At 33.6% G+C, this 26727-nt stretch overlaps 5 protein-coding genes, 1 non-coding gene and 1 pseudogene across 8 annotated transcripts; 5 read left to right on the top strand and 2 right to left on the bottom strand.

The window, feature by feature from the left end:
* The first annotated feature begins 55 nt into the window (after window positions 1–55).
* Window positions 56–3082, top strand: LOC105677771 (angiotensin-converting enzyme-like protein Ace3). The gene is made up of 9 exons (XM_067353710.1): window positions 56–411; window positions 560–839; window positions 964–1092; window positions 1152–1264; window positions 1476–1664; window positions 1735–2002; window positions 2061–2169; window positions 2274–2662; window positions 2723–3082. Exons 1-9 carry the CDS (start codon window positions 324–326, stop codon window positions 3069–3071), a joined length of 1914 nt encoding a protein of 637 aa, XP_067209811.1. The 5' UTR covers window positions 56–323; the 3' UTR covers window positions 3072–3082.
* LOC105677770 (uncharacterized) lies at window positions 2888–7494 on the bottom strand. The gene is made up of 4 exons (XM_012376610.2): window positions 6830–7494; window positions 3710–6612; window positions 3559–3632; window positions 2888–3478 (listed from the first exon to the last, which is right to left on the bottom strand). The coding sequence occupies exons 1-4, from the start codon at window positions 6924–6926 to the stop codon at window positions 3349–3351; spliced, it is 3204 nt and encodes a 1067-aa protein (XP_012232033.1). The 5' UTR covers window positions 6927–7494; the 3' UTR covers window positions 2888–3348.
* Window positions 7495–7631: 137 nt separating this feature from the next.
* On the top strand, window positions 7632–7750 carry LOC136999812 (5S ribosomal RNA). The gene has a single exon (XR_010890128.1). It is a non-coding gene; the product is annotated as a 5S ribosomal RNA (ribosomal RNA).
* Window positions 7751–7945: 195 nt separating this feature from the next.
* On the top strand, window positions 7946–8064 carry LOC136999814 (5S ribosomal RNA; annotated as a pseudogene).
* Window positions 8065–8571: 507 nt separating this feature from the next.
* LOC136996851 (venom acid phosphatase Acph-1-like) lies at window positions 8572–11898 on the top strand. Its single transcript, XM_012376554.2, has 6 exons — window positions 8572–8807; window positions 9050–9154; window positions 10115–10380; window positions 10599–10755; window positions 11060–11389; window positions 11610–11898. The coding sequence occupies exons 1-6, from the start codon at window positions 8661–8663 to the stop codon at window positions 11805–11807; spliced, it is 1203 nt and encodes a 400-aa protein (XP_012231977.1). The 5' UTR covers window positions 8572–8660; the 3' UTR covers window positions 11808–11898.
* Window positions 11899–15077: 3179 nt separating this feature from the next.
* Window positions 15078–18189, bottom strand: LOC105677732 (YEATS domain-containing protein 2-like). The gene is made up of 3 exons (XM_012376557.2): window positions 17623–18189; window positions 16738–17405; window positions 15078–16660 (listed from the first exon to the last, which is right to left on the bottom strand). The coding sequence occupies exons 1-3, from the start codon at window positions 17717–17719 to the stop codon at window positions 16634–16636; spliced, it is 792 nt and encodes a 263-aa protein (XP_012231980.1). The 5' UTR covers window positions 17720–18189; the 3' UTR covers window positions 15078–16633.
* A 181-nt stretch (window positions 18190–18370) lies between these two features.
* LOC105677731 (venom acid phosphatase Acph-1-like) lies at window positions 18371–26388 on the top strand. Of its 3 annotated transcripts, XM_012376551.2 has the most exons (9): window positions 18371–19322; window positions 21841–21875; window positions 22116–22220; window positions 22688–22953; window positions 23164–23320; window positions 23625–23954; window positions 24170–24367; window positions 24505–24533; window positions 24608–26388. In XM_012376551.2, the coding sequence occupies exons 1-7, from the start codon at window positions 18578–18580 to the stop codon at window positions 24365–24367; spliced, it is 1836 nt and encodes a 611-aa protein (XP_012231974.2). In that variant the 5' UTR covers window positions 18371–18577; the 3' UTR covers window positions 24505–24533; window positions 24608–26388. The 3 variants fall into 3 exon arrangements, with proteins under 3 accessions (XP_012231974.2, XP_012231978.2, XP_067209812.1); XM_012376555.2 differs by lacking the exons at window positions 24505–24533; window positions 24608–26388 and having other exon boundaries at window positions 23625–23748; window positions 23851–23954; window positions 24170–24478; XM_067353711.1 differs by lacking the exons at window positions 24505–24533; window positions 24608–26388 and having other exon boundaries at window positions 24170–24478.
* Window positions 26389–26727: the final 339 nt, after the last annotated feature.

Below are 26727 nucleotides of genomic sequence, written 5' to 3'. Positions count from 1 at the left end.
TCGTGCGTACGTCAATCCGTAGAATTACACTAAAAATCTCATTTTCTCAAAATAGAAAGCTAAATGAAACAGTAGAATATTTTCCTTTCCGCCGACTGAGGCAATTGGAGACCAAAAAGGACTGTGAATGAAGAGCAATTTGCTGGCAAAATAAACAGTGCGTGGGTTTCAATTAAAGATATATCTTCTGTTTAAAAAAAACACAAGGAACAGCGCAAATGCGGGCAGACGTTAATTGATCATCGAACGCAGATAAAGGCTCTCGCTTTCCCGCGGCAGGATTAGTTCTTCTCCGGAGCAGGATGTGACACTATTTGTAAAATATGGCAGTTGATCTGAGAAAGTTTTTGCGAAATATGTTTTTTCTTTGCCTTGTTGCATGCATTCTTCATATCAATGCTGCTTCAAAAAGTAAAGTAATTACATTAGAAGTGTTTAGATAAAAATTAAATTTTGATTAATCACGCTGTACTTTAGTTTTTAAAAATAATTTTTTAATCAATTACGCGTGTTTTTTATCTATTAAACAATTTTTAATTAATAGTATTATTTACCACAGCAAGAAAAAGTGATAATAAAGCGTTGGAGCACTTTCTTATCCGGATGGACAACGTGTTTGAGTTTTTGAATCGAGTAATAGCCAATTTTGAATGGCAAACTTTCAAAAACTCTACAATTGTACCACCAGAAGTGTATACACATTTCGTTCAACTGAAGATGAAATGGAGAAATCGATGGTGTGCAGAATTGACGAATGTTTGGAACAATGGAATATCCATAAACAAAAAGGTGTTACATTTTCTGTGCAAAGGACCGAAATATACCCTTGAAATAGCAAGGTATGACAAGTTTCTCAAAGATCCTTTTTAAAAGCTGTTATTGTACTTATTAATGATTAGTATTATATTTATCATTGTATTTGTTAAATAAATAATAAAATTAATTTGTTACTCATTATTATAGAAAAATCGTTGTTGTCAGTGAGCTCTTGTCATCTGCGTATGATTCCATACAGATTTGCAAAATTGAGAACTACCAACGGAAATGTTATAACGGTGAATCGGACGTAGCAAAGTTAATGGCAACTTCCAGGTGTGTTCCGATATTTAAATTCTCAAGCTCCTCTTGGAAATGTATATTTGTTTATTTAGAAACGAGAAGGAATTACGTTGGGCTTGGACTGCTTGGAGGGATCGTATGAGCCACACAAAGGAACTTTTTAGACAGTTAGCCGATCTTCAAAACATAGCTGCACAAAATAATGGTAATGTATTACACACAAAATATATAATCTTATAATTAAAATCTTTAAAATTATTATTATAGAGAAACCAAAAAATAAAGATATATATATTTTGAAAGTTATTTTGTAAAATAAAAAATAAAATTTTATTTGTAATTATAATTAAAGATTAAAAATATGAAGAACTATCAAACTTTATTTTTGATAATAATTGAAAATCTTACTGTGCGAGGCTACGCTGATATCGGAGAATATTGGAGAGAGGAGTTTGAGATACTAGACTTAGAAAGCGTCTTTGATGAAATGTATCGACAAGTCGAGCCACTGTATCGCCTTCTTCACGCTGTCGTAAGATTCCGGCTCGCGAGATTATATCCTGATGTTGTTGACGTGTTCCAGCCGATTCCAGCTCATTTATTAGGTAAAATTTCGTGAAGACTGAAGATAGCAAAGCTATTTCTTCTTTTCTCAGCCGATCGATAATCTTGCAGGTAACTTGTGGTCGCAAAGCTGGGAAGCGCTGATCGACGTAATATTTCCAGATTATATTGTGATCGAGTCCAATCTAATAGACTTAATAAAACAGGAAAATTATAGCGTAACAAAAATGATGAAAACGGCGGAAGATTTTTATGTGTCTCTCGGATTTCCGCCCTTAACACCAGAATTCTGGAAAAACTCCATCTTCGAGCAAGAAACTGGCAGGAGATCTAGCTGCCACGCAACTGCTGTTAATATGTACAAGAAGAATGACTTCAGGTACTTCCACGACGATAGATGTTAGAAGTTCAATTGATCAATTTCATCTTGATTTTAGAATGTTTGCCTGTCTCGAGACGAAGCCGCAAGATTTCGATGTTATTTATCACGAAATGGGTCACGTGCAATATTACATGGCGTATCAGAATCAACCATCGTTTTTCAAGGTACTCAATCCCTCAAATCTGAAATCAATTTAAATTAATTAGCTATTCTATAAAAATTTTTGCGTAATCTAAAATATATTTTTAAAAATGTTCTGTTTATTCAGAATGGAATCAATAGCGCTTTCCACGAGTCGATAGGCGATGCCGTTTCGTACGGTGCAGCTTCCCTTCGACACATGCAGCGTCTGGGATTCATGCAAAACACGTTTGCGTCATTCGCCAATTCATCCGCGGCCAATTTGCGGGATTTACTGGAAACAGCTATCCTCTTAAGACAGGCTCTTTTCAAAATTCCGCAGTTATCTAATGGGTTGATAATAGAAAAATGGAGATGGTCGGTCTTCTCTGGTAGAATAAAGCCATCAAAGTACAACGCAGCCTGGTGGAACTTGCATCGTCGATACATGGGCGTCGCGCCGCCGTCGCCGAGATCCGAGAAGTTCTTCGATCCCGCAGCCAAATTTCACATCGCTCACGATATACCTTACGCTAGGTAAGTTGAAACGACAAAAGTGAGCAATCCAGATGATAAAAAGCATTTTGGTTTTGACAGATATTTCCTGGGAAACTTTCTACAAATCCAATTATTCCAAGGCATGTGCGAGGCGTCTTTGGGTCTCAGATTCAATTCCACTGCCAACTTACTTCTTCATAAATGCGATATTTACGGCTCAAGGAATGCGGGAAAGATCTTGAGGTTAGAAATCAATTACGAGCATTCTTATAAAATAATAACTTTAATTCTATTTTTGTCTTTCGTTAAAGTAAGAAAGGAAGTTGTAAAAAAAATAATTTTTCTATCATTTGCTTCGCGGAAAATGTGGACAAAGATGTACGAATGTATGCGGAGATGCGCTCTTAGCTTACTTGACTTTCAGGTCAACGATGAAACTTGGCAGTAGCATAGACTGGAGAGATGCGCTGCGTGTAATAACTGGTTACGCTGAGTACCGCGTGAAGCCGTTCCTAGCCTACTACGAGCCGATACGCAAGTGGCTGCAACGCGAGATTGATCGCCATAATATTCCAGTTGGCTGGAACTGAGATAAATTAAACGTAAATAAAATTTTTGAGTTCTCTTTCCGCCCGTAGACTCGCATCTTGATTTTTCTCTATAAACATGTAGAGTATTGCAACAATCAAATTCTTGTCAAGATCCGATTCGCGTATTAGAAGACGTCATAAATTAGATAATTCCGTCGAACTCAATTGTAATCCCGAGCCTAGACCTTCGTTTGTGAAAATGTCGAATTCCTCTCGACTCATGAGAGCCTTGCGGACGTCATTGAGCGTAATGGCCGTGGGGCATCTGCAAAAAAGCGGAGATCAATATGTGAGAAACAAAATAAACGACAGTTTGCCATAAAAAATAAAAAGAAATAAAATTACCCATTTCCGCTATTTCTTTCCCAAGCCTTTGCCAACGACGATCGAACCAGGTCTTTCACAAAACATTCAACAACCTGAAAAGATACATGTTCATTAATGATGATGCAACTTTCATTCATTCCTCAAGAAATATGCGAGAAGTAATTCTTACCCGCATCATCACACGACTAGTTGCACAATACATAACACCAGGAACAATCTCCTCCGGCCCAATTCTGACACCGATATCTCGCGCGGTGTTGCATACAAAATTGTGAAGTGGCAGCAAGCTCTTATCAAGTTCAAGCGGCACCAACGTGGTTGAACAATCGCCACTCTGGATGTCGTTGTTTCTTTTCCGATCAGTTGTAGCTCCACAGTCCTCGTTCTCGACGTCGATCTCTTCGATATCACTGTCCACCTGATGACTAGAGTCCTGCCGGGAGGTCTGCAACCACTTTTGCAACGCGACCGGTTCCGTGCACGAAGATAGGATCGCAGTGGATGTCGCGGTGTCGGGTAGCTTCTTCGTGTCGCTGGTCGTAGCTTCCAGTGCGCCAAAAGCGCTCTGCGTCGGCGTGTAGCCGTGCAGTCTCAACCATATCAAGATCTCCTTGACGCTCCACAGTTGATCGGCCGAAATCGGCCTCTTCTGCAGGAAGCACCTGATCATCCTCGCGCGACACCACTCCATGGCTCGCTGCTTGCCGACGTTCTGCGCGAAGTACTCCTCCTCGCTACTGCACGCATAAAGATGCAGTTGCTTGTACTCGGGATCACGTGCATCTTGTGTGACGAGCGGCAATCGACGAGCAATGAATCGTATCAGCGCCTCCGTATCGACGATATTCGCGGTGTCGATCGACTGGAGAACCGTCTCATACAGTTCCTTTTTGCTGTGAATCTTGTACTTGTCCTTGCCCAGCGTGACTTTTGGTCGCTGCGTGACCAACGATTTGCTTCCCAACCTCGCGCACGACGCGACCTCCTGCTTCGCAACGTCCCTTGTCGCCTCGGCGTAGCTGTAATTGTATTGCGGATCGCGCGAATCCGCTATCTTCAGGATCGGTACGTTCTCGTTGACGTTCAACAGAAAACTGTTGGTGCTCTTCAGGCTGAGTACAGCGGTCTTCTTGCTATTGTTATTGATGCCTTCTTGCTGCGCCTTGCTATTGAATGGTTTCTTCAAAATACTAACACCCTGAGAAATACGAACGTTCTGTTTCGCGTCGTCTCTTACGACAGAAGCTTTCAAGTCGCTGTTCAGCCTCTTTGAATTCTCGCTCGATGAAAGGATGCTCGTCACGTCCACTGGAATTGATTTCTTATTCTTCAAAAGAAGCACATGTTTATTGCTCGGCGATGCGAATACATTCGTCGGTGGTATAGAAATTTGTAGAGGCTTCAGATTGCAGGATTTCGTGGAGTTCTGTAAATTATTTAATCGATCAAGCGAGGCATTAGACGATTTGCAGAAGCCGTTCATCCATGTGTTTTTAGATGGATTATTTTTCGAAATTTCAAAAATATCGCTGTTCTCCAAATTTGTTGCTTGTACAGATTTGTTTGTATTAAACAAAGTTGACTCTTTCAAACTCTTCTGACTGTCGTTTGCTTGCAATACAGTATTCACTGCAATCTGCAAATTATCTGTCACTGAATTTGAAACTGCCAAAGATTGACAGCTGTTGGAAGACTGAATATCACCGTTCAATATCTGCGACGTACTTTCCACTTCATTGTCGGAAAAGTGTGCTATGGTTATGTTCCCTTCTTTTACAGTGCAATGGCGAGAGTCAAAGTAGCGTTTTTTAGAATAATCGTGATCATGCGTGATGCTATAATACGTCTCTCCCAGGCCATTCTCATCATTGAATATGTCCACAGTTGCATCATCAGATTCAGCCTTCACTCTGAAGTCTTCCCATTTCTCGATTGACGTTGAATCCAATGAACTCGTTCGTTCTTGAACTTCTGAATCAATTATTTCTTTTTTCACTCGAATTTCCTCGATAGCGCTCGCAGTAAGATGCGACTTTCTTGTAGATTTCACCAGTTGCTTACAGATAATCTCGGAACTATCACCATTGCTCGACTCTACTTTTACTGAGTTATTAGAGGAAGACTCGATAGATTCGCCACTGCTGGTCTGCTCGAAAATACGTGACTCCGTTGTGTGGATCCACACATCGACCAGAGTCTCCGAGCCCAACGTTTGCAGTCCTGTATAAGTACGATCCAGCTTCAGGTGGTGAATTATATCCATGGGTTTATTCCGAGGATTCTTGAAATGTAACTGTACTCTAAGGGGAAACTCACCCCATCCTCTCCTGGATAGATGAAACGGATACGATGTGACTTCGACGACATCGTTCGGACGGTAACTGGGATGCAAAAAGAATCTCACCTTACAGAGAAAGTTACAAATGTCAGCGCTTTCGTCCTTATCGCTGCGAACGTACATCGTCCATTTGTGACTGGAGGCGTCTTCGCGCCAATCCGGCGGGATCCACTTGGAAATGTTACCGATAATAATGCGTTTGCGCACTTTATGACTGTTGCCGCGCGATGGCGACGTCTTCTCCGGCGTGCTGCTCTTCGGCGGCACGTAACGAGGCATTTTACGAGGTCGACATTCTTCACTAAGAAGTTTTCGCTTCGTATTTTGGGATGCGATATCAAGTTTGTCTGCATTTTGTTCACTTTTAGGTGCATTATCTGTTGCAACTCTTGAAGCTGGTGCAAAAGACTCGTCATTGTATAAAAATTGAGGATCTGTAGATGTCGATGGCACTGCAGCATCTGTCCATTGAGCAGATTTGGGATATTTTCCAAGTATTGATTTAATAGCAGGATGAATTCTTGTTTGTTTTGTTGTCTCTGTTGGTTGCAAATTTTGGCACTGTTTACGATTATAAAAATTGGTAATCACGACATAGCGCAAGAGATGAAAAATTTTTAGAGCTTTTTGTAATCTTTCCTGTATCTGCAAAATTTCCTTCTCCTTTGAATCAATTTCTTCTGAAAACTCCTTCTCCACTATTGTCGTTATTTTTCTTGCTGTAGTATTTCTTGCTAATAAAATAAAAATATATTATTTAAATATAAAATGTGATAATTTGTAACATATATATATATAATTAAGATACAATAATTTATCATTATTATTTATCATCCAAAAATCGTAAATTTATTAATAAATCATTATATTTCAACAAATTTGCATAATTTTAAAACACAAACACAAATAAAAAATTATTATTAAATATTGTAGTGACATCAATATGCTTACCATTTTCTTCGTAAATTTTTTGTTGGGTTTGGTCATTGGAGGTTGTGGAGACGTAATCAGGATCCTGATCGTTCAGTGATTCTTCAGAAGTATTCATTTATTGCGTTTAATAAATGAGACAAAAGTCATTTCAACATGTACGATATTTTTAATTAGGTTAGAGTTCTGATGCGGTATTAAAAAACACAAAAAGACAATCATTAAACAGTGCTCTCGACTTAATATATTTCTTCCGTCATATAACGGTGTTATTAAAAATTTATTTATTTTTAAATATTATCCTACTGCTTTTATAAACTTGCATAAAAATTTCGATAAGGTTCACTTCACCAGGTTATATTTGCCGGTAGTTTCACTCGCGTTATCCGTTTTAACCATTCAATATTCATAAACGACGAGTTTTCATAGCTAAAAACACACCGATGTTCGTCCACATAGGTTAAATAACGTGTACATTTGCGAAAAAATCGAAACAGATCCCGAAAGTGCAAACCACATTGTTGTAGTTTGACAGTAGACGCACGCATTATGTGTTACGCCATATTGAATACCGCTATCAGGAATAAAAAGATATTTCCATTAAGCTGCAAAGCCATTTACATGAGTACAAAGGTTTATCCACATAAACTTGCATAAGATAGCGTGCGTATTTTACAAAAATGCGCTAAATTTACAAACAATCATACATTTTATCAAGCGTTTAATGCAAATTAAATAAACTAATTATATTAATAAAAAAAATTAATATAAATAAATACATATGATAATAAGTTAAAACTTTTGTAAAGAACTTACTCAGCAAGCCAACGTCCATACCACGCTGAAAGTACCAGTTCTCGTCCGATCACTGAAGTCAAGCAGCATTGGGCACGGTTAGTACCTGGATGGGTGACCGCCTGGGAACACCGTGTGATGTTGGCACATCTTTTTTTTATTTACATACATTCTATATAATGCAACATTATTTTTATGCACATTCATTTAGCATCAATTTGCATTAGTAATACATTGAAACAGCAATCCTCAAAAAACTTTTATCAATAAATAGAAAGAAAGAAATAAAAAACAATTAAACTTGTCATGAACTTTAAATTTCTTCACATTACTAACGCACTTGTTAACTTCCATACCACGCTGAAAGTACCAGTTCTCGTCCGATCACTGAAGTTAAACAGCATTGGGCACGGTCAGTACCTAGATGGTTGACCGCCTGAGAACACCGTGTGATGTTAACATTTTTTTTTATTTTAACATCCAACGTGTAATACTATATATAGACAAGTTGCCCTTGTTCAATAAATTTTTGTTTTTAACAACTTATACATGTACTTTGATATATAAAACTTTAACATTTCTGGGAACACTGTATATTGTGTTAATATTTTTTTATTTTAAATAACTAGAACTAATTATAATGTTAACAATTATATTTATCAATTCTTAAAGAAGGAAGCAAAGTAACACCTTTAGCTGCAATCCAATTTTCAAAGTTTTTGCTTGTGCAGATGCAATAATATTTATTATCAAAGAAAAATATGTGCGTCAGTATAAAATTTGTTTTGTCATACATATCGCAACAGATATGGATACAATTTTTTTAGAGTCCACCGAGATAGTATATCGAACTCTCAATTTAAAGTTCTATATCAAAACATACAGGTTTATAGGTAAGGTGTAGGTGTAGATATAGATGTATATAGGTAAGCATGCTGTAAGCAGATAAATAGATCGAACAAGGACAATCTATTCACAGTTGTCTTACATGTTGTCGCTCAACGACATGTAGTCGATCTTTCAAGGAAATATAATATCTTTTAATTTTTTATTTTTAATGACATTTTTAATTATAATTTTTAATAGTATTGTATTCGTACCAGTTGCAAATATGAATTGTGTGCATCTATATAGATCTTCGCTCTTGCTCAGTTTGCTTGTGTTTCTAGGACGATCTGAGTTTCATGTGGAATTGGTCCAAGTGGTGAGTGAAAGCAGATATGCAAATACATTGCTACATATTTATCAAACTTTGATGATAGCAGATTTATAAAATTAGAATATGGAATAATGATATATAAAATTGAAATTAAAGAATTAAAGTGTATAAAATTGAAGAATTGTTTTGTATTTATTATATATTACTTCACTGTTAATATATATGCTATTTAAATCATAAATTACAATAATGTAATACATTTTCTATCTAATTGCTATGTGTTTCAGGTAATAAGACATGGAGAACGTACACCGTTACTTAATGAAATGTATCCCAACGATCCATATAATGCGTCGGTTTATGAACCGTGGGGTCTTGGCCAACTGACCAATGTAAGCACATATTAATATTGTGCTAATGTGCCAAGGCGAAAACTTTATAGAAATATTATTCTGATGTTACGACTCTTTTTAAATCTTCTTTGATTTAGTTTTGTGACTGATATCAAGATAAATATCTTGTTTGCGTATTTTTAATCGCACGGTGCGCATATAGATCTTAAAAAGTTATCTCATATACATATACACATAATTAAAATCAAATAAAATCAGTAGAAGCGTAAAGAGCCACAATGCTAGTTCTTTGTGCGAAGGTTATAATATATTCGTTTAAAATTGTTTACATCAAACGTTTCTGCTTGACATCAGGTCTTCTTCAGTGTACATTATTAAAAAGTAAAGTTTGCTCGCAATAATTACATAAAGTAAAAAATGTGGAAGACGTATTAATAATCCTTTTTCAACCAAATTGTTGTTCGGTAATAACTATTCGGTAATAACTATTTTATTACCGAACAACAAATTGGTTAAAAAAGGATTATTAATACATCTTTCACATCTTTTACTTTATATAATTATTGCGAGCGAACTTTACTTTTTAATAATGTACACTGAAGAAGGCCTGATGTCAAGCAAAAACATTTAATGTAAACAATTTTAAACGAATATATTATAACTTTCGCACGAAGAACTAGCATTGTGACTCTTTACGCTCCTACTGATTTTATTTGAATTTGTCAATCAAAAGTTTGACTTTTAGGCAATAAGCACAAAATTATAATATTATAACATTAATTAACATTACATTGATGTATATGTACAATTATTTTATGCAGTAATAATTTTGAGATACTTTATTGTATATATAAATATATTTAATACAAAAGTTTTTTTTTGTTTTCTATGCATTTGAAGCTATAACTTGTGCTGCTACTCTGACTAACTACTGTACAAATATGATAGACTATTGATAAACTGTAATAAATAAGGAAGACATATATATTTATTTTTCAGAAAGGAAAATTGACGGAATATCGAATCGGCACAATGTTGAGAGAACGTTACAACGATTTTCTAGGGTCAATTTATCATCCACGAGATATCTATGCTGTCAGCACAGACGTCGACCGGACGAAAATGTCTCTGCAGTTGATGTTATCAGGGTTATATCCTCCACATCCAACACAATTATGGAATCCGGATTTACCATGGCTAGCTATTCCTACGCATTATGCTCCTGAAAGAGTGGACACAATGCTAAAACCTCATAACTGCCCAGTGTTAATATATTTATTTTTTATCATGAATATATTTCATATTTTGAAAACATTATTTTTATATCCATTTTTTAATTTATTATTACAGGGAAAAAATTTTAAAATATCGTTTAAAATGTTAATATATAGTTTCTTTACCAGCAATGTTCTAAACTATAATTACAATATAAAAAAAAACCAATTTTCTAAACATAACTGATTCTAATATTGATTTTTTTTAGATATAAAGCAGCCTTAGAAGAAGTAAAAAAAACCAAAGAAATCCGCGATAAAATTGCAGCTTACAAAGACTTTTTAACATTTTTAAGTGAGAAAACTGGAATAACCGTCACAGACTCGTTCCGCGCTGGTCAACTTTCCCTTCTATTAACAGCACAGGTAAACCAAACATTTATATCAAAATAAATTATTTTGCATATCAAACATCAGTTGAGATCTTGTTATGAAAAATTTATTTTTTTACTATCACAAAAATTTAATTGTTTAAATAAAACTGGAAATATCATTACTAAAAATGCCAAAAGTACGTGATAATAACGTATTATATTCAATAATTAATGACTACAATACTTTATAGTATATCTTAATATTTATATTTTATTTTATAGGCTCTTATATAACATTGTACATATTGCTTTTATTTTATTATTATTGCGTCTTATTGTTCATCCGCTTTTTATAGAAAAACATGAATCTAACTCTGCCGGAGTGGTGCACTGACGAAGTGTTCCACAAGATGGAGAACTTAATCGTATTGGAATACGAGATCCGTTCGTACACGACTCAGTTAAAGCGATTGAACGGTGGCATGTTGATCAAGAAATTTATCGACAATTTGAACATCACAGGAAAAAATAAGATTCCACGCAAGATGTACGTATACAGCGCCCATGAGATAAATATTGCAGCGTTTGCCGGAGCCCATAATATCAGCGAGCCGCGCTTACCAGATTATGGTTCAGCATTCATATTTGAGAAGTTACGAAATGACGCTGGTGAACTCTACGTCAGGGTAATTATCACATAATAATCCAGTTGACAAAATGTAAATTGGAATTATAAATCAGATACTAATTGAATTGTGATTCAAAAATAAAAGTTAAATTTTTAATTATAATTTAATGTAATTTAAAAAAATATTTTAATATGCGCCTTGTAAGACTATGTATTTTACATAAGTGTAACTTATTTTATCGATATTGATACTGATAATTACTTTTTGTTTTTGGTAGATTATCTTATGGACCGGCAAAACAGAAAAGTTGATAACTATGAAGCTTGCGGATTGCAATGAACTTTGTCCTTTGAAAACGTATTTAGAGCTCGTACGAGATGTGACACCATCAGACGAGGAGACAACTTGCTTGTGGAATGGTATAACCAGAGAAGAACTACTGAAACTTTTTGAGGAAAGGCTCAATTTAAATTAAGCAAGTTTTGTTCAGGAATTAAATTATGTATGTACGGGTACATATTTTCGTATGGCACAAAAATAAATAATAAAAATTCAGAATAAAAGGAGATGATACTTTTATTTTTACATAGCATATTTCCTATTCTCTCTTCAGTGGAGAGACTGGTTTTAAAGAAACAATTTGTAATTATTAGTTCAAGGTATCGGATTTCTTTATACTAAGCACATAAATATTCATAATGATGATCAGATTGTTTTGTTCAGCAAATAAGGAAAAAAACATAGCAGACAATTAAACTTGGAAAAAATTGTTGTAATAAATCTATCTTGTAATGAACGTAAAACTTTTTCACATTTTTACTGGTTTCGTTAACTTCCATGCTGAAAGTACCAGTTCTCGTCTCCTATTCAGATCATCCTTAATCTATGCGAATAAAAATGTTAGGGAAAACTATAAAACATTCACGATAGAAAATTCATCCAAAAACAACATTACTCAACAAATTCCACATAAAAATGTGGTAAAATACTTAGGAATACTATTCGACGAGAGACTACACTACGAAAAACACATTGACACTCAGCTCACAAAAACCAACATGACCAACATGACTTTCATGATACTTAAAAGACTTTTACTCGAGACACTTACATCCCGAAATTAAAATAATATGCTACCAATTATTAATAAGACCGATAATCATTTACAGATGCCCCATTTGGTACAACATTAGTGCATCTCTCATGGAAAAAATACGATTATTCGAAAGAAAATGTTTGACAGCATGTTTACACATGAACAGATCTAAAGAATCTAATCATACAAAATATATCAACAATCAAAAATTATATAACAAAGCAAACATTCCGCGAGTCGATAACTTTATAATAAACTTAATTCATGATCACTACCTACAAGCGAGTAAGATAACACAAAACAGCTTAATATACGGAGCTCTGTATCCTAATCCTATGTATTATGAAAAAACGCTAAACTCGGGATTCATACCACCAGAAGCATTTATCTACCTAGACTCGAAAGGATATATACAAAATCAGAAAGAAATACCACTCATATACCATTTTCCTAGACATAATAATAATAAAAAATTAGGATATATTACACACCTCACCAATAACATCAATAATATAAAATTGCGTTACAATACGACTATACCGAATCAAGAAAGACTAAAGAATAAGAAGAATGGGAAAAGATATTGGTGGGCAAACATCACCTAATGCATTTATACAAAAAGCAACAAATATTTTATTTCATATTTTCATATTTAGCAACTTTATATTTACCAATAAATAGGTATAAATAATACAAAACAAAAACAAACAGGTGTATATAATTATACAATAATATTATTATTACTTTTATTACATAATTATTTATTTATTTATCTAACCAATTACTTAATTATTAAGAAATTCAGTTTTTTTGTGCAATAAGATCCTCTTTTTTTCTGAAAAACCGACAACGGATACAAACAATATTATATAATTCTATTATAGAAAATATGTATTAACAGCAACCACATGATACTATATTCATAAGATTATAATTCAACCAAAAACAGTGCGTAGCGGCGAGAGTCCAGAACCGTATCGCTCAATGTAAATACGATTAGCACGACAAAAAGAATGTTTTTTTTGTAAGTTTATTTTATAACATTTCAAATTAATTATTATTGTAAACATGTCCCAAAAATAAACTTACTTAAACCTAAACCTAAACCTACCAGTTCTCGTCGAGTTCTCGTCGATCCTTCGTCGAGTCAACACTAACGCTAACTAGTTCACAACTAAACTTTGATTAATAATTGAGAAAGAATCTATAAACACAGATTCAAGCTCTGTCTCCCCCGACAAGGGAATGACCATTATTGCAAGTACTTCAGCCAAAACGGACTATAGTACGGAAAACAAAGATACTGACAATAATCAGGATCTAATCTCAATTGCACATAACCTGAAACGCCACAAGTTAAATGACAAGGACTTGCACAGGACAATATATAAGGTAATGCAGAAGAGAAAAACTAATGCACAAAAGCCTAATTTAAATATGGCAAGAAACAAAAAGAAAAGGACAGATAATGGTGAACCCATTTTTCAAAAAGTGATGTTACAAGGAGAAAGAGCGGATGCATCATCACATTCGGAAGAATTGAAAACAGAGAACATACAGCTCAAGGAACTAATCCAAAAGCTTCAACAACAAATAGAAGAATACAAAAATAAATATGAAAATATAATCAGCGCAACCACGCAAAACAGATTTGAAGCATTACCTGATGCTTCCTTACCGGACCCGATAATGGACGAAGACATAGAAGAGCCGGAGTTAGACATTGAGGAGCAGACGTCGGATTTCCTGACATACCTGCGCTCAAAAAATAGCCAACAGGAAACAATGACAAGGGTGAAGCAAGCAGAAGCACAGACACCGCAGCAAACAGCCCAACAAAAAAGGGAGCCACCAAACAGCCAACAAAAAACAAGAAGGAAGGACAAACCACCACCAATTAATATTCTGTACCAAGATCCAAAAGACACAGTTAAATTATTAAAAAATAACATAAGTGAGTTCTACATAAAAAGAATAAATAGAGGTAAGCACGTACTGCAGTTAGATAATTTTACAACTTTCAAACAAGCTAAAGAACTTCTATTAAAATGTAACACCAAATTTTACACATATACATTAAAAGATGCGAAACCAATAATTTATCTGTTGAAATGTTTAGATAGCGCTTATAGCGAAAACGAAGTCCTTGAGGAACTAAAATCTCAAAACAAATCTCAAAAAAAATGTCGAATTTACGAAAGTAATCAGATTCTCAACTAGTAGATCTAGACAAAATAACAGAGTTTGACCAATTTTTATCGTACAATTATCAGCCAATAGCGAAGTGGGTAACTTGAAAAGAATTAATTATTTGTTCCATCAAGTGATAAGTTGGGAAAAGATGATGCGTAAAGAATCAATTCAATGTAAAAAATGCCAGCGCATTGGCCATACAGCGATAAATTGTAACTTACCATATCGATGCGCAAATGCGAAACAATATTGTTTAGATCTAACCTAATTTATGCCAATAGCAATGTAAGAAGAAACTATAAAACTTTCAAAATAAAAGGTCCTCCAAAAAATAATATCGCACAAAACATTCCACATAAGAAATTTGTCAAGTACTTGGGAATTAATATAGACGATAGACTACATTACAAAACACACATTGACACACAGATCCTCAAGGTTAGTAAGACATTTGGACACTTGCGTAGACTTTTTTATTCAAAAATATTGCACACAAAAATCAAAATAATTTGTTACCAACTATTAATAAGACCCCTGATAACATATGGATGTCCCATATGATATAACGTTAGTGCGTCGCTCATGGAAAAAATTAGAATTTTTGAAAGAAAATGCCTGAGAGCTTGTCTTAACATGAACAGATCGTCAAAATCAGATTACACAAAATACATAAACAACGTAAAAATATATAACGAGGCAGGCATACCTAGAATAGACAATTTTATTATTAAACTAATTCGCGAACATTTTTTGTCAGATGAGCAAAATTACTGAAAATAGTCTAATACACTGTGCGTTATATCCTAATCCGATGTATTACGAAAAAACTTTATGCACCGGCTTCATCCCGCCTGAGGCATTTCCGTATCTCGATTATAATGGTTATATACAAGATAATAACGGCGTACCATTGATATACCATTATCCGCGACGAAATAACAATAAAAAGTTGGGGTACCCCCCACATTCATCAACACGATAATAATATACCTTGGCGATATAGTTATTCATTACCAATTACCGAAAAATTAAAAAAAAAATACACAAATAAAAACTACTGGTGACTAACGACCAATTAACATGTACATATCCTTAGATTCAGACTCGTCATATTATATAAGTATAATTTTATTAACTATAAGTATTACTGTAACTAATTTTTTATTAGACGATTTGTAGAAGCCGTTAATCAATGTGTTTTTAAATGGATTATTTTTTAAATTTCAAAGATATCGCTTCTCTCCAAATTTGTTGCTTGTACAGATTTGTTTGTATTAAACAAAGTTGACTCTTTCAAACTCTTCTGATTGTCGTTTGCTTGCAATATAGTATTCACTGCAACCTGTAAATTATCTGTCACTGAATTTGAAACTGTCAGAGACTGACAGCTGTTGGAAGACTGAATATCACCGTTCAATATCTGCGACGTATTGTCCACTTCATTGTCAAAAAAGTGTGGTTATGTTACCTTCTTTTACAGTGGAATGGCGAGAGTCAAAGTAGCGTTTTTTAAAATAATCGCGATCATGCGTGATGCAATAACACGTCTCTCCAGCCCATTTCACAGTCCATTCTAATCGCTAAATATGTCCACAGTTGCATCATCAAATTCAGCCTTTACTCTGAAGTCTTCTCATTTCTCAATTGAAGTTGAATCCAATGAATTCGTTCGTTCTTGAACTTCTGAATCAATTATTTCTCTTTTCACCCGAATTTCCTCAATAGCGCTCACAGAAAGATGCGACTTTCTTGTAGATTTCACCAGTTGCTTACAGATAATCTCGGCACTATTACCATTGCTCGGTTCTACCTTGACTGAGTTATTAGGGGAAGACTCAATAGATTCGCCACTGCTGGTCTGCTCGAAAATACGTGACTCCGTTGTGTGGATCCACACATCGACCAGAGTCTCCGAGCCCAACGTTTGCAGTCCTGTATAAGTACGATCCAGCTTCAGATGGTGAATTATATCCATGGGTTCATTCCGAGGATTCTTGAAATGTAACTTTACCCTAAGGGGAAACTAACCACATCCTCTCCTGGATAGATGAAACGAATACGATGTTACTTCAACGACATCGTTCGGACGGTAACTGGAATGCAGAAAAAATCTCACCTTACAGAGAAAGTTACAAATGTCAGCGCTTTCGTCCTTGTCGCTGCGCACGTACATCGTCCATTTGTGACTGCAGGCGTCTTCGCGCCAATCCGGCGAAATCCACTTGGAGATGTTACCGATAACAATGCGTTTACGCACTTTATGACTGTTGCTGCACGATGGCAACGTTCTCTCCGGCGTGCTACTCTTCGGCGGCACGTAACGAGGCACTTTACAAGGTCGATATTCTTCACTAAGAAGTTTTTGCTTCGTATTTTGGGATGCGATATCAAGTTTGTCTGCAATTTGTTCACTTTTAGATGCATTATTTGTTGCAACTCTTGAAGCTGGCGCAAAAGATTCGTCATTGTATAAAAATTGAGGATCTGTAGATGTCGATGGCACTGCAGCATCTGTCCATTGAGCAGATTTGGGATATTTTCCAAGTATTGATTTAATAGCAGGATGAATTCTTGTTTGTTTTGTTGTCTCTGTTGGTTGCAGATTTTGGCACTGTTTGCAATTATAAAAATTGGTAATCACGACATAGTGCAAAAAATGAAAAATTTTTAGAGTTTTTTGTAATCTTTCCTGTATCTGCAAAATTTCCTTCTCCTTTGAATCAATTTCTTCTAAAAACTCCTTCTCCATTATTGTCGTTATTTTTCTTGCTGTAGTATTTCTTGCTAATAAAATAAAAATATATTATTTAGATATAAAATGTGATAATTTGTAACATATATATATATAATTAAGATACAATAATTTATCATTATTATTTATCATCCAAAAATCGTAAATTTATTAATAAATCATTATATTTCAACAAATTTGCATAATTTTAAAACACAAACACAAATAAAAAATTATTATTAAATATTGTAGTGACATCAATATGCTTACCATTTTTTTCGTAAATTTTTTGTTTGGTTTGGTCATTGGAGGTTATGGAGACGTAATCAGGATCCTGATCGTTCAGTGATTCTTCAGAAGTATTCATTTATTGCGTTTAATAAATGAGACAAAAGTCATTTCAACATGTACGATATTTTTAATTAGGTTAGAGTTCTGATGCGGTATTAAAAAACACAAAAAGACAATCATTATACACAGTGCTTTCGATTTAATATATTTCTTCCGTCATATATCGGTGTTATTAAAAATTCATTTATTTTTAAATATTATCCTACTGCCTTTATAAACTTGCATAAAAATTTCGACAAGGTTCACTTCACCAGGTTATATTAGCCGGTAGTTTCACTCGCGTTATCCGTTTTAATCATTCAATATTCATAAACGACGAGTTTTCCTAGCTAAAAACACACCCATGTTCGTCCACATAGGTTAAATAACGTGTACAATTGCGAAAAAATCGAAATAGATCCCGAAAGTGCAAACCACATTGCTGTAGTTTGATAGTAGACGCACGCATTATGTTTTACGCCATATTGAATACCGCTATCAGGAATAAAGAGGCATTTCCATTAAGCTGAAAAGCCATTTACATGAATACAAAGGTTTATCCACATAAACTTGCATAAGATAACGTGCGTATTTTACAAAAATGCGCTAAATTTACAAACAATCATACATTTTATCAAGCGTCTAATGCAAATTAAATAAACTAATTATATTAATTAGAGAAATTAATGTAAATAAGTACATATGATAATACCTTAAAACCTTTGTAAAGAACTTACTCAGCAAGCCAACGTCCATACCACGCTGAATGTACCAGTTCTCGTCAGTGCTCGTCGAGCTTTCGTCGAGTCAACATTGCTAGCCAGTTTACAACTGATCTATAATTGAGAAAGAAGTTATAAACAAAGATTCAATTTTTGTCTCCCCCAACAGGGGGATGACTAATATTCCAAGTACTTCGGCCACGACGCACTGGAGTACGGAAAAAGAAAATACCGACAATAATCAAGAGCTAAACTCAATTGTACATAATTCAAAACGACACAAGTTAAATGACAAGGACTTACACAGGACGATACACAAGGTAATACAGAAGAGAAAAACTAATGCACAAAAGCCTAATTTAAATATGGCAAGAAACAAAAAGAAAAGGACAGATAATGGTGAACCCATTTTTCAAAAAGTGACGTTACAAGGAGAAAGAGCGGATGCATCATCACATTCGGAAGAATTGAAAACAGAGAACATACAGCTCAAGGAACTAATTCAAAAGCTTCAACAACAAATAGAAGAATACAAAAATAAATATGAAAATATAATCAGCGCAACCACGCAAAACAGATTTGAAGCATTACCTGATGCTTCCTTACCGGATCCGTCAATGGACGAAGATATAGAAGAACAAACATCGGAGTTAGACAATGAGGAGCAGACATCGAATTTCCTGACATACCTATGCTCAAAGAATAGCCAACATGAAATAATGACCAAGGTGAAGCAAGCAGAAGCACAGACACCGCAGCAGACAACCCAACAAAAAAGGGAGCCACCAAACAGCCAACAAAAAACAAGAAGGAAGGACAAACCATTACCAATTAATATGCTGTACCAAGATCCAAAGGACACAGTTAAATTATTAAAAAATAACATAAGTGAGTTCTACATAAAAAGAATAAATAGAGGTAAGCACGTACTGCAGTTAAATAACTTTACAAATTTCAAGCAAGCTAAAGAACTATTATTAAAATGTAACACCAAATTTTACACATATACGTTAAAAGATGCGAAACCAATAATTTATCTTTTGAATGGTTTAGATAGCGCTTATAGCGAAAATGAAGTCCTTGAGGAACTAAAATCTCAAAACATAACAAATATCGAATTTACAAAAGTAATAAGATTTTCAACTAGTAGATATAAACAAAATAATAAAATTTTACCCATTCTTATCGTACAACTATCAGCCAATAGCGAAGTGGATAACTTGAAAAGAATTAATTATTTGTTCTATCAAGTAATAAGTTGGAAAAAAATGATACGTAAAGAGACAATTCAATGTAAAAAATGCCAGCGCATTGGCCATACAGCGATAAATTGTAACTTACCATATCGATGCGCAAATGCGAAACAATATTGTTTAGATCTAACCTAATTTATGCCAATAGCAATGTAAGAAGAAACTATAAAACTTTCAAAATAAAAGGTCCTCCAAAAAATAATATCGCACAAAACATTCCACATAAGAAATTTGTCAAGTACTTGGGAATTAATATAGACGATAAACTACATTACAAAACACACATTGACACACAGATCCTCAAGGTTAGTAAGACATTTGGACACTTGCGTAGACTTTTTTATTCAAAAATATTGCACACAAAAATCAAAATAATTTGTTACCAACTATTAATAAGATCCCTGATAACATATGGATGTCCCATATGATATAACGTTAGTGCGTCGCTCATGGAAAAAATTAGAATTTTTGAAAGAAAATGCTTGAGAGCTTGTCTTAACATGAACAGATCGTCAAAATCAGATTACACAAAATACATAAACAACGTAAAAATATATAACAAGGCAGGCATACCTAGAATAGACAATTTTATTATTAAACTAATTCGCGAACATTTTTTGTCAGATGAGCAAAATTACTGAAAATAGTGTAATACACTGTGCGTTATATCCTAATCCGATGTATCACGAAAAAGCATTATGCACCGGCTTCATCTCGCCTGAAGCATTTTTATATCTCGACTATAATGGTTATATACAAGATAATAACGGCGTACCATTGATATATCATTATCCGCGACGAAATAGCAATAAAAAGTTGGGGTACCCCCCACATTCATCAATACACGATAACAATATACCTTGGTGATATAGCTATTCACTACCAATTACCGAAAAATTAAAACGAAAATACACAAATAAAAACTACTGGTGGCTAACGACCAATTAACATGTACATGGCATTAAATCTAGGCTTTATAAGTATAGTGTTATTAATTAATTAATTCTATAAGTATAATGTTATTAATTGATTAATTTTATTAACTCTAAGTGTTATGTTGTGTATTTTTTATTTTAGTTTTTCTACATAAAGAGCAAATTAATAATTAATTTAGTTTTTTTTTCTAGTGGGGACCTCAATTTTTTTCTAAAAAACAAAAAAAAATCTTACTGACATAAGGCTTATATCTACGCTTAGATTTACCTTATTTATATAAAACAGCGATACTGTACACAACTCATTATAACACTGAATTTTCTAATCCAAAGTAATCAGACCGTAACGGCGAGAGTATTAATACCGTACCGTTCAAATTAAAAAATAACTACATACAATGTATCTTTAGTTTATTTATGTACATTTATTACAAATACTGTAAACTCTTCTTTACCAATGTCCCACACACACAATAAATAAACAATTAAAAAAAAAAAAAAAAAAAAAAAAATACCAGTTCTCGTCCGATCACTGAAGTCAAACAGCATTGGGCACGGTTAGTACCTGGATGGGTGACCGCCTGGGAACACCGTGTGATGCTAACATTTTTTTTATTTTAACATCGAACATGTAATACTGTAGACAAGTTGTTCTTGTTCGATCTATTTATTTGTTTTCAGAAACCCACACATGTGCTTTGATATATAGAACTAACATTACTGGGAACACTGTAAAATGTTAATATTTTTTAAATTTTAAATAGCAAAAACTAATTATAATGTTAACGAATAATATTTATCAACTCTTAAAAAGGAAGCAAAGTAACACCTTTAGTAGCAATCCAATTTTCACGGTTTTTGCTTGTGCAGATGCAATAATATTTATTATAAAAATAAATATGTGCGTCAGTATAAAATTTGCTTTGTCATACATATCGCAACAGATATGGATACAATTTTTTTAGAGTCCACCGAGATACTTTATCAAACCCTCAATATTAAAGTTATATATCAAAACATATATAGGTAAGCATGCTGTAAGCAGATAAATTGATCGAACAAGGACGATTTATCCACAGTTGTCTTACATGTTCTCGCTCAACGACAAGTAGTCGATCTTTCAAGGAAATATAATGGCTTTTAGTTTTTCATTTTTAATAATCCGTATTGTATTCGTACCAGTCTTAAATATGAATTGTGTGCATCTATATATATCTTCGCTCTTGCTCAGTTTGCTTGTGTCTCTAGGACGATCTGAGTTTCATGTGGAATTGGTCCAAGTGGTAAGTGAAAGCTGGAATGCAAATACATTGCTACATATTGATCAAATTTTGATGATAGCAGATTTTTAAAATTAGAATATGGAATAATAATATACATAAAATTAAAATATAAAGAAATAAAGTGTATAAAATTGAAGAATTGTTTTGTATTTTTTATATATTACTTTACTGTTAATATATATGCTATTTAAATCATAAATTACAATCATGTAGTACAGTTTCAATTGCTATGTGTTTCAGGTAATGAGACATGGAGAACGTACACCGTTACTTAAGGAAATGTATCCCAACGATCCATATAATACGTCAGTTTATGAACCGTGGGGTCTTGGCCAACTGACCAATGTAAGCACATATTAATATTGTGTTAATGTGCCAAAGCAAAAACTCTATGGAAATATTATTTTCATGTTCTGACTCTTTTTAAGTTTATTTTTTATTTAGTTTTATGACTGATATCAAGATATTTCTTTGTGTATTTTTAATCGCACGGCGCGTATATAGATCTTAAAAAGTTATCTCATATACATGTACACATAATTAAAAGTTTGACCTTTAGGCAATAAACACAAAATTAATATTATAACATTAATTAACATTACATTGATGTATATGTACAATTATTTTATGCAGTAATAATTTTGAGATACTTTTTTGTATATATAAATATATTTAATACAAAAGTTTTTTTTTTGTTTTCTATGCATTTGAAGCTATAACTTGTGCTGCTACTCTGACTAACTACTGTACAAATATGATAGACTATTGATAAACTGTAATAAATAAGCAAGACATATATATTTATTTTTCAGAAAGGAAAATTGACGGAATATCGAATCGGCACAATGTTGAGAGAACGTTACAACGATTTTCTAGGGTCAATTTATCATCCACGAGATATCTATGCTGTCAGCACAGACGTCGACCGGACGAAAATGTCTCTGCAGTTGATGTTAGCAGGGTTATATCCTCCACATCCAACACAATTATGGAATCCGGATTTACCATGGCTAGCTATTCCTACGCATTACGCTCCTGAAAGAGTGGACACGGTGCTGAAACCTCATAACTGCCCAGTGTTAATATATTTATTTTTTATTATGAATATATTTCATATTTCGAAAACATTATTTTTATATCTATTTTTTAATTTATTATTACAAAAAAAAATTTTTAAATGTTTAAAATGTTAATACAGGTTCTTTATTAGCAATGTTCTAAACTACAATTACAATATAAAAAAGTGCAATTTTCTAAGCATAACTGATTCTAATATTGATTTTTTTAGATACATAGCAGCCTTAGAAGAGGTAACAGAAACCAAAGAAGTCCGCGATAAAATTGCAATTTACAAAGACTTTTTAAAATTTTTGAGTGAGAAAACTGGAATAACCATCCAACAGTCAAAACCCGCTTACGAAGTTTTCAATCTACTAACAGCACAGGTAAACCAAACATTTATATCAAAATAAATTATTTTGCATATCAAACATCAGTTTAGATCTTGTTATGGAAAATTTAATTTTTTATTATCACAAACATTTAATTGTTTAAAAAAAACTGGAAATTTTATTACTAAAAATGCCAAAGGTATGTGGTAATAACGTATTATATTCAATAATTAATGACTACAATACTTTATAGTATATCTTAATATTTATATTTTATTTTATAGGCTCTTATATAACATTGTACATATTGCTTTTATTTTATTATTATTGCGTCTTATTGTTCATCCGCTTTTTATAGAAAAACATGAATCTAACTCTGCCGGAGTGGTGCACTGACGAAGTATACCACAAGATGGAGGACTTAATGGAATTGGAATATGAGCTCCGTTCGTACACGACTCAGTTAAAGCGATTGAACGGCGGTATGTTGATCAAGAAATTTATCGACAATTTGAACATCACAGGAAAAAATACGATTCCACGCAAGATGTACATATACAGTGCCCATGACATAAATATTGCAGCGTTTGCCAGAGCTCATAATATCAGCGAGCCGCGCTTGCCAGATTATGGTTCAGCATTCATATTTGAGAAGTTACGAGATGACGCTGATGAACTCTACGTCAGGGTAATTATCACATAATAATCCAATTGACAAAATGTAAATTGGAATTATAAATCAGATACTAATTGAATTGAGATTTAAAAATAAAAGTTGAATTTTTATTTATAATTTAATTTAATTTAAAAAAATATTTTAATATTTGTAAGACTATGTATTTTACATGAGTATAGCTTATTTTATTGATATTGATACTGATAATTACTTTCTGTTTTTGGTAGATTATCTTATGGACCGGCAGAACAGAAAAGTTGATAACTATGAAGCTTGCGGACTGCAATGAACTTTGTCCTTTGGAAACTTATTTAGAGCTCGTACGAGATGTGACACCATCGGACGACGAGACAACTTGCTTGTGGAATGATATAACCAGAGAAGAACTACTGAAACTCTTTGAGGAAAGGCTCAATTTAGATTAGGCAAGTTTTGTTCAGGAATTAAATTATGTAGGTATGAGTACATATTTTCATATGGCGCAAAAATAAATAATAAGGATTCAGAATAAAAGGAGAAGATATTTTAATTTTTTACATCATATTTCTTATTCTTTCTTCAGTGGAGAGACTGGTTTTAAAGAAACAATTTGTAAGTATTAGTTCAAGGCATCGGATTTCTTTATACTAAGCACATTAATATTTATAATAGATTGTTTTGTTTAGCAAATAAGGAGAAGAACATAGCAGACAATTAAACTTGGAAAGAATTGTTGCAATAAATATATTTGAGTCTGCCCTATAATGATGCTAAAACTTTGTCACATCTCTAATGTTTTCATTAACTTCCATACAACGCTGAAAGTAGTCAGTTCTCGTCTACTGATAGATCATTGCTAGTCGCTAGTGGTGAGAATTACTCCACACGGACTTTTAAAATTCACAACGGCTTACAACAAGGAACTGTAAACTCATCAATATTGTTCAACATATACACAGCAGAAATATTAAAAATCTTCAAATTAAACACACCAAGAAATCCCCAGGCAATAGCCTTCGCTGACGATTTAATTGTCTACTCGGCAAACAGCTGGCCCACGAAAATACAACAAACATTACAGGATACTTTCAACAAGCTTGAACATTACTACAAAACATGGAGACTGCACATTAACATAAACAAATGCGAAACAATATTATTCAGATCTAACTTAATTTATGCCAATAGCAACGTAAGACAAAGCTACAAAACTTTCCAAATAAAAGGTCCTCCCAAATATAACATCGCACAAAACATTCCACACAAGAAGTTTGTCAAATACTTGGGAATTAACATAGACGATAGACTACATTACAAAACACACATTGACACACAGATCCTCAAGGCTAATAAGGCATTTGGACACTTGCATAGACTTTTTTATTCAAAAATATTACATACAAAAATAAAAATAATCTGTTACCAACTACTAATAAGACCCCTAATAACATATGGATGTCCCATATGGTATAACATCAGTGCGTCGCTTATGGAGAAAATTCGAATTTTCAAAAGAAAATGCCTGAGAGCCTGTCTTAACAGGAACAGATCGGCAGAATCAGATTACACAAAATACATAAACAACGTAAAAATATATAACGAGGCAGGCCTACCTAGGATAGACAATTTCATTTTCAAACTAATTCGCGAACATTTTCGTCAAGTGAGCAGAATTACCGAAAATAGTCAAATACACTGTACGTTATATCCCAATCCGATGTATCGCGAAAAAACATTATGCACCGGCTTCATCCCGCCTGAGGCATTCTGTATCTCGATTATAATGGTTATATACAAGATAATGACGGCGTACCATTGATATATCATTATCCGCGACGAAATAACAATAAAAAGTTGGGGTACCCCTCACATTCATCAATACACGATAATAATATACCTTGGCGATATAGTTATTCACTACCAATTACCGAAAAATTAAAAAAAAAATATACAAATAAAAACTACTGGTGGCTAACGACCAATTAACATGTACATGGCATTAGATCTAGGCTTTATAAGTATAGTGTTATTAATTAATTAATTTTATAAGTATAATGTTATTAATTAATTAATTTTATTAACTCTAAGTGTTATATTGTATTTTTTATTTTATTTTTTCTACACAAAGACCAAATTATTAATTAATTTAGTTTTTTTTCTCTAGTGGGGACCTCATTTTTTTTCTAAAAAACAAAAAAATCTTACTCACATAAGGCCTTTATCTACGCTTAGATTTACCTTATTTATATAAAACAGCGATACTGTATACAACTCATTATTACACTGGATCTTTTAATCCAAAGAAAGCAGACCGGCGAGAGTATCACTACCGTACCGTTCAAATTAAAAATAACTACATACAATGTATCTTTAGTTTATTTATGTACATTTATTACAAATACTGTAAACTCTTCTTTATCAATGTCCCAATAAATAAACATTTAAAAAAAGTAAAAAAAAAAAAAAATACCAGTTCTCGTCCGATCACTGAAGTCAAGCAGCGTTGGGCACGGTTAGTACCTGGATGGGTGACCACCTGGGAACACCGTGTGATGTTGGCACATCTTTTTTTTTATTTTATTACAAAATAATTAAAATTAATTGACACATAAATTGGTAAGAAAATAATTACTGTAACATTAACCATCACATACGGAAGAAAAAATAACTTGAATAGCGCGGTATTTCCAGAATAATTATTTATTTGAATATCATGCTTAATGTCACATGATCGGGGACACGTAATCGTTAATATTTAATTGCATGTTCAAGGCCACACGCAGAGCTGCCAACCGGCAGACCGGGC

The sequence above is a fragment of the Linepithema humile genome, chromosome 4 (assembly GCF_040581485.1).
Source record: "Linepithema humile isolate Giens D197 chromosome 4, Lhum_UNIL_v1.0, whole genome shotgun sequence".
Taxonomy (NCBI): Eukaryota; Metazoa; Arthropoda; class Insecta; order Hymenoptera; family Formicidae; genus Linepithema; species Linepithema humile.
This window is presented reverse-complemented; position numbering and strand designations above follow the sequence as displayed.